The following is an 8067-nucleotide window of genomic DNA, read 5'->3' on the forward strand; positions in this document are numbered from 1 at the left end:
TAACAATAAAAATGACTTGGGGTGAGGGAGGCACTAGGAAGCTGGTGGGATCAGGGATAGCCTCCTGGGGGAAGGTGGCCCTAGAACCAAGGTTTGAAGGAGTCAGGAATAGGAAGAGGTGGAGGTGAGGAAGGTGTGCATGGCAAGCATGAGGGAAAGCCAGTGTGAAGGCCCAGAGATGGAGAATGGAGAGTCCTGTGGGAAGAAGAGGTCTGAGTCAATGTGGAGTTTGAATTCCATCCTCAGCAATAGGAAGATGCTGCAGGTTCTTGACCTGGAGAGACATGGTCAGACTTGGGCTTCAGGAATATCATTCTGGTGGCTGAGGATGGATTGGAGAAGGAAGTCTCCTGAAGTCAGGGAGATCAATTAGAAGGCCACTATAATAGTCTGGGTAGAAATTCTGTCTTAGGGTATATGTAAAGAGAAGAGAGGGATGTGAGAGATACTGTGGAGGTAAACAGAAAAGACTTGATAAAAGGGATTCCTAACAGATGGAAATAAAAAGGGTCCAGAACAAACTTTTGGAGAACACCTGATAGGAGGAGCCAGGAAAGAGACAAAGATCCAGCAAAGGGGAGGGAGAAGATACAGGTAAAGAGAGGAGAGCCAAGCATGGGATCTCTGAGGAAGAGAGAACATGGAACAACAGAGTCATTTATTTCACAGAATGACAGGAAGTAAAGGAGGATAAGGACCAAACCAGAGTCTCTTTTATTTGGTAATTAGGAGCTCACTGACAACTCTGAGAGCAGTTCAGACCATCTGGCATAGAGACCATGGGTGGAGGGACAAGGGTAGCTTTTTTGTCAACCTCCTGGTGAGACCTGGGTAAACCCTGTGTAACTGGGACAAGTCACTTGATGTCCACAGGCCTCAGGTTCTTCATATGTAAAAGGGGGGGGGGCTAGACTCAAAGGTCTCTGAGGTCCCTTCCAACTCTATACTTAAAATCCCATGATTCCATGTTTTTAGAAGGTTGGAAAGAAACTGCAGATGCGTTATAGTGATGACTTGCACACTGAGTTCCAGGAACAAGCAGAAGAGGACAAGATGGAGGGTGCAGGGACAGACCTTCCAACACTGATCTTCTGTGGTTCTGGGAATCACCTGATGTATTGTACATGGGGTGCTCTGCCTCATGACCTCATCAGTCTTCACATTCTTTTTTTAGCATTTTTCCCTAGTGTGAATTCTCTGAAGAGTAAGTTTTGACCTCTGACTGAAGGCATCCCCACATCTATTACATTCATAAGGTTTCTCACCAATATGAATTCTCTGATGTAGAATAAGTTCTGACTTCCATCTGAATGTCTTTCCACATTCATTACATTCATAAGATTTCTCTCTAGTATGAATTATCTGATGTACATTAAATTGTGAACTCTGTTTGAAAGCCTTTCCACATTCATTACATTTATAAGGTTTTTCTCCAGTATGAACTCTCTGGTGTACAGTAAGGCCTGTTCTGAAACTAAAAGCTTTTCCACATTCATCACATTCATAAGGTTTCTCTCCAGTGTGAATTCTCTGATGCTGCATAAGGTATGAGTGGCACAGGAAGACCTTCCTACATTCACTACATTCATAAGTTTTCTCTCCAGTATGAGTTCTCTGATGTTCAATGAGTTGAGATCTCTGGATGAAGACCTTTTCACATTCTTTACATTTATAATGTTTCTCCCTAGCATGAATTCTCTGATGTTGAGTACACTGTGAACTCTGTGTGAAGGCCTTCCCATATTTATCGCATTCATAAGGTTTTACACCAATATGAATTTTCTGATGTAGTGTACGTTCTGATCTCCATCTAAAGGTCTTTCCACATTCATTACATTCATAAGATTTCTTTCTAGTATGAATTATCTGATGTACATTAAAATGTGAGATCTGTCTAAAAGCCTTTCCACATTCATTACATTTATAAGGTTTTTCTCCAGTATGAACTCTCTGATGTACAGTAAGGCCTGTTCTGAAACTGAAGGTTTTCCTACATTCAGCACATTGATACGGTTTCTCTCCAGTGTGAATTCTCTGGTGCTTAGTAAGATGTGAGTGCCATTTAAAGACCTTCCAACATTCAGTGCATTCATAGGTTTTCTCTCCAGTATGAGTTCTCTGATGTACAATGAGTTGAGATCTCTGGCTGAAGACTTTCTCACATTGTTTACATTCATGTTTCTCTCCAGTATGAATTCTCTGATGTTGAATACACTGTGAGCTCTGTGTGAAGGCCTTCCCACATTTATTACATTCATAAGGTTTCTCTCCAGTATGGATTCTCTGATGTTGGGTAAGTCCTGTGATCCATCTGAAGGTCTTCCCACATTCTTTACATTTATAAGGCTTCTCTCCAGTATGGATTCTCTGGTGTCCATCAAGGTGTGAACGCTGGCTAAAGGCCTTCCCACATTCATTACACTTATAAGGTTTCTTTCTATTATGAATTCTATGAAGTTCAGTAATTTGTGAGCCTTTGGGCAAAGCCTTCCCATAGTCATCACTTTTATGAGGTTTCTCTCCAGTATGAATTCTGTGAGGGGAAGCAATGGATGAATTATTGTTAAAAGGGTTCCCACACTCATTATATGGTTGCTTTTAACAACGTATCCTATGATAACCAGAAGGATATTATAATTGAATGGTTTCACACATGCATTACTTAGGCTATCACTTCCCAGAGTAGATTCTGTTACATTTACATAGGTATAAATAGACTCTGAAATTCTTCCTCTGGGAATCCCATTTATGGAGAACTCTCCTACTGACACTCTGCACTGAAGAAAAAGAATTGGCCCTAGACTGAAAATTAAGCCATGGTTCTTTCTTTCATGGTCTCTCACTTTATTGGGATTGTTCCTTAGGAGGACGTCTACTTGCCTCGTGTGGATCTCTTCATTATGCCCATTCCTTTTTATCCTGGCATTAGGTTCTGAAGCTTCTTCCCACTTGGAGAAACAGGGACGATCATCTGTGGGCTGTTCTGGTGACGATTTTTCTGAAGACATGCCAAGTTTTGGTGCTGACATCTTGGGGTCAGGGATAGCTTGCAAACCTGTTGGGGGAAGTATCAAAAAATCTTCAAACCCTTTTACCCCACTGAGGAGAAAGGTAATTTGCGGCTTAGTTCTATCTTCTCTCTGCTGCCTCCAGAAGTTATTGTCAAAGCTTAGGTTAAGACAAATGAGATACCATGTTTTGTTTGTCATAACATTTATAGTTTTTTTATATATTTGTCTATGATTTGTTATTTTTTATTTTTTTAAGTTTTACTGATGCATTAATATTTCTTCCAAGTTATTATGTGAAAGGCAGATAAAGGTGCTCTCACAGGCCAGAGGAAACAAAGGGTTTTTATGTCATTAAAATGTTCAGAGACGTTTCTGGGATTTGGATGACAACAGATTCATACAAAAATTAAATCTGGGAAGTGAAATTCAATATTAGCTCCTATCATACTATTGAAAGTAGAACTTCAAATTCTTCTTTCCAAATCACAATGCCCACAAAGCCTAAAATAAGTTCATGGAGAATGCATAGGTAAAACAAAAACAAAACTTAGATTTGTTTTGGAGAGACTAACCTTCAGACTGACTCTCCTTTGTCCTCCTTTAGGTCAAATCCACCTCCTCCAACTTCTCCCCAGTCTGTGCTTCCCCAGGTCAGTTCCTGGCCTTCTACACTCCCAAGCCTCTCAAGCCACCTTCACATTTCCCTGCTCCTCATTCAGCCTCACATCCATTTCTTCTCTAGCCCCATAACCTCCTTCTGAAGCCTGAAGTCAAAGCACCCCGGCCCCACAGACCAAGAGCAACAGAAATGGTCACAGCACCCACTCAATGCCCCCATTTCTGGGGCCATCCCTTAGGGAGGTCACTGAAAGGAAATGAAAACCTTGGGCTACAAACACATTGCATGAGGCATGTAAAAGCCCTGGAGATGGTGCACGTGATCAGCGAGGGGGCCTGGCATATGTGTGCTTTATGGCACTGCCCAGTGCAGAGACATGGAGGGCATCATCGGTTAGGCATGGAGGTGGAAGAAAGCAGGCTCAGAGTACACAGGACAAGTATAACTAGGAAATACCAACAGCAACGATAGAAGCAAAGGTCAGAGACAGCCAAAGGCCTTTTGCCTGATGGGGGAGAGGCCAGAGAACAGGCTGGCCCAGGGGTCAGTCCTAAGGGAGGCACAGCCAAGGGGGGACATGTCAGGAGAGGGACTTCCTGTAGGGAAGGGGAGGCTCTGGGAAGGCCCTCAGGCCTGGGAGGCTCCTGGGAGAGCTGCCGGGCCACTGGTGCAGAAGGGCTACCCCCACAATGACCAGCTCTTGGTCACCATGACTCACCTGCACAGGGGCTCTGGGGGGCATCTCCCTCTGGCATCCAAGGGGCTTCCCCTCTCTCCAACTGGCAGATCACCTCTGGCTTGGGAATGGCCAGGCCTGTTCATTGACAAGATCAGTCGTCAGAGAACCACCCCCCCCCTCCCCAGAAAGAGAGAAAGAGAGAGAGAGAGAGAGAGAGAGAGAGAGAGAGAGAGAGAGAGAGAGAGAGAGAGAGAGAGAGAGAAAGGAGGGAGAGGGAGGGAACGGAGGGAGAGAGAGGGGGGAGAAAAGGGGAAAGAGGAGAGGGGGAGGAAGGGGAAGGGGGGGAGGGTAGGCGCTCAATCCTAGTCCCCTTTTCCTTCTGGGAAAACAAAGCATGCTGGGAATGCCCACAGTATGGTCCACAGGACCACTGGAGGGTGCTCTAGATTTGGCAGCTGGAATCAGGGAGGAATGGGTCCCACAGTGGAACTGGGCTCAGACAGACACTAGGTCATTTGACCTAGTCCCTATAAGGGGATGCAGACTCAATGAATTCGAGCTATCTGGGACCAGAAGAGAGGACCTTGGGCCTGAGGGAACACAGAGTGGGGGTGGGGCAGCCTTAGCCCTTCACCTGGGAACAGGTAAGCAGGTAACCCTAGGAACCTCTCTCCAGGCCACAGGCATGAGGGATCTCTGGTCTCTGCATGCCCCACAACAGCCACCACCCTAAGAGGAAGGAGAGGCCTCCATGGGGCAGAGCCAGGGCTCTGGGGGAGCCTGGGCTCCTCACCTAGGCACAGGAGGTTCTCATAGTTCTCCAGCATCACCTCCCGGTACAGCTCCTTCTGAGAGGGGGCCAGGTGCCCCCACTCCTCCTGGGTGAAGTCCACAGACACATCCTTGAAGGTCACTGACTCCTGGAAGAACAAATAGCCGAGTGCTTACCCAGGGACCCTCCTTCTGATGGACCTGGGGGCCAGGGGAAGCCCACAGAGCTTGGAGGGGGTGCTTCTGGCCTTGCTGAGGAATGCAGTGTTCCAAGTCACATGGTATTGAGGGCCTACTGCCTGTAGAGCTCGTGCTCAGTTCTGAACAAAGTGACAAAATGAGAATATTCTCACTTCCTGGACTCCAGTACGTAGCCTGTCTCTGTGTCTCCAGCCAGTGACTGCCCAGGCTCCCGTGGAAGACCCTGCGTGAAGGGCCATCCACTAGGAGCTGAAGTGCCCCATTCCACTGACCACCAGCTGTAGCCATGAGGGAGTTCTTCCTGACCTCATCTAGACAGGCCATTCTGGCCTTGCTGGGACCTAAGAGAACAGGCCTGTTCTCTCTTCCAGCAGAGAGCCCTTCAGACACTGGGAAGCAGACATCATGGTGCCCTAAGTCTTCTCTTCCTGTGAGCGATCCTGGAACAGCTGGTCTCCTTCCTGGCTGCCCCAGGCTCCATGATCCAAGACTTGACCACATCCTTCAGCACCAACCTCGACAAATGCACCACATGTGGTCTGAGGAGAGCAGAGGCCAGAAGGACCATCGCCCTGCCAGGCCCAGGCCTGCTGCACCACTAACCTGGCTGGGTTATGCTGGGGCCTCACAGCCCTCACTCAGGTAAAGGAGCTGGCCCAGTTCACCCTGGGGGTGCCCACTCAAGCCAATCAACTCCCACAGGAGCATGGCTAAGTTCCCAGGGGATGGTCCCTGCCACAACATGGTGACGTCCCTACTTTCAGAGTTCTAAGGGGACCTACACCGCCCTACCTGTCCTTGCCTGCTCCTGAGCCCCCACCCAAGGTCCACGTTCACAACCAAGCCCTCAGAATGGGGACGACCTTCGAAGATCTGAAACATGACCATTCACTCAACCATAAAGCCAGAAAGATTATAGATCCCAACACAGGAAGGAAACCTCCAAGTCATTCATTCTCCGTGACCTCTGCAGCCGTGGCTGCTGCCAAGCACCCTCTCCTCCTTCATATCTTCTCCTCCGGGATTTCCAAGGCACCCCTCCTCCTTTGTCTGCTTCGCTGGATTCTTGACCAGGGCACACCCTCTGACCAGAGGTGTCCTTCAGGCTTCTGGCCTAGGCCCTCTCCTCTTCGACCCCACATTACTTCCCTTGGTGACCCTGTCAGCTCCCAGGGATCTATCTGCCATCTTTAGGGTGAGAATCCTCAGTCTCTCGGCTGACCTCCCACCTCCAACTGAATGTCCAGCAGACATCCTCAACTCAACATGTCCAAAATAGGACTCATGACTGACCCCCAGCCCCCACAGACAGTGGTCTGAGGGCGTCACCACCCTCCTCCCAGCCCCCAGGCTCAGAACCTCCCATCATGCTGACCTCTTCACCATCTCTCTCCCTGCATCCCCCCCACCCCAAGCTGGGCCAAGGCCTGTCCATTTCACCAAGGCCTCTTGTCCATTTCATCTTTGCAACTTTCTCCCACAGGCCCTCCCCCTTCTCTCCTCTGACACTGTCCCCACCCTGGTGCGGACCCGGGCAATGTTATCTGTCCTTCCTTCTGGAAGAGGACCGTGAGGTGAAGGTGATGGAGATGGCCCTGGGTGTTCAGGGCAGCTGGGGTGAAATGACTTGTCCAGGGTCATACAGCTAGTGAGTGTCTGAGGTGACATCTGAACTCAGGTTCTCCTGACTGCAGGGCCAGTGCTCTATCCACTGCCCCACCCAGCTGCCAACAGCTGAAGGGTCTTCCTAAAGGGCAAGTGGGACCAGTCCCCCCCCTTCCCCCCCTTCCCCCCCCCCCCCCCCCCCCCCCCCCCCCCCCCCCCCCCCGCCAGTAAACTCCCCAGGCTCCTGCCTGCTTAGGTCGGCATTCAAAGCCCCCTGCCCCACTATCTCCCGGGCTCCCCGCCCTGCCCCCAGTGTCCACCCCCTCCTTGCTCTTCCCCAACCAGACCCAGTTCCCTGTTGGCCCCCTCCCCTCCCGCCCCTAGGCCTTACCTGGAGCATGGCGGCCTCAGGGAGCCCGAGGGTCATGCTGCCTGCCCGGCTCCTGGCCCAGCAGAGCCCCACAGAGGAGAGAAGGGGAGAGAGGGAGGAGCCAGGAGCTGGACTCTGGGATGGGGCTGGAGAAGCCCACCCACCCAAAGCCACGCCCAGGCCCCCCCTTCTGCCCCAGGCCACTTGCCTGGGAGGCCTCAGCTGGGGAGGGGCGGTGCCACAGGCCTGGCTTCGTTCTGCCTCCTGATTGGTTGCAGGTCACTCACCACGCCTCCGGCCTGACCAATTGCCGCATCTGTTGGCTGCACGCCCAGCCAGCGCCCGCATGGCGCGCAAAGCTGTTCCTGCAAAGCTTTCTGGGAATCGTAGTTCGTGGAGCTGGCACCTTGGTGCGCTCCTGGTCTCGCTACCGGACTTCGGCCCCAAGTGCTGTCAGTGCCGTTTTGGGCAGCGAAGGCTCGCCCTACGTGCCCTCCCCCTCGGGCGAGGCCCTCGCTCCGGCTGTATAGGAACCGACCCCACCATCTCTGGGGTCTCAGGAACCGACCCCACCATCTCCGTGGTCATCTTCAGACCTTCCCTCCCCCGTCCCTATGCTCCCGTGCCCTTCCCCCATGCCCATCTCTACCCGCCCCTCCCCAGCTCCATTTCCTTCCCTGTTCCCCACCCGCACCCCCAGCTCCATACAAGGAGGTGCCAAGCCTTCGGTCCTCCCAGCCCCGCCCCCACTTCGCCCTCTCACCCCCCTCCCCGCTTCCTTTTCCTCTGCCTCCCATCCAGGCCATCCCTC

General features: G+C 50.9%; 1 protein-coding gene across 2 annotated transcripts; it reads right to left on the bottom strand.

Annotated features, from left to right (window-relative positions):
- Positions 1-672: 672 nt before the first annotated feature.
- LOC122746871 (zinc finger protein 665-like) lies at positions 673-7433 on the bottom strand. Of its 2 annotated transcripts, XM_043992937.1 has the most exons (5): positions 7278-7433; positions 5103-5229; positions 4349-4444; positions 2881-3055; positions 673-2533 (listed from the first exon to the last, which is right to left on the bottom strand). In XM_043992937.1, the coding sequence occupies exons 1-5, from the start codon at positions 7311-7313 to the stop codon at positions 1171-1173; spliced, it is 1797 nt and encodes a 598-aa protein (XP_043848872.1). In that variant the 5' UTR covers positions 7314-7433; the 3' UTR covers positions 673-1170. The 2 variants fall into 2 exon arrangements, with proteins under 2 accessions (XP_043848872.1, XP_043848873.1); XM_043992938.1 differs by lacking the exons at positions 4349-4444; positions 5103-5229 and having other exon boundaries at positions 7278-7396.
- Between the last annotated feature and the right edge of the window lie 634 nt (positions 7434-8067).

This window comes from Dromiciops gliroides, chromosome 3 (assembly GCF_019393635.1).
Source record: "Dromiciops gliroides isolate mDroGli1 chromosome 3, mDroGli1.pri, whole genome shotgun sequence".
Taxonomy (NCBI): Eukaryota; Metazoa; Chordata; class Mammalia; order Microbiotheria; family Microbiotheriidae; genus Dromiciops; species Dromiciops gliroides.

Coding starts and splice junctions, on each gene's coding strand:
- LOC122746871 (XM_043992937.1), bottom strand. CDS start 7,313: ATGACCCTCGGGCTCCCTGAGGCCGCCATGCTCCAG. Junction 4,445..5,102: donor TGAGAACCTCCTGTGCCTAG/GTGAGGAGCCCA, acceptor GTCAATGAACAG/GCCTGGCCATTCCCAAGCCA. Junction 2,534..2,880: donor AATGAAGAGATCCACACGAG/GCAAGTAGACGT, acceptor TTCCCCTCACAG/AATTCATACTGGAGAGAAAC.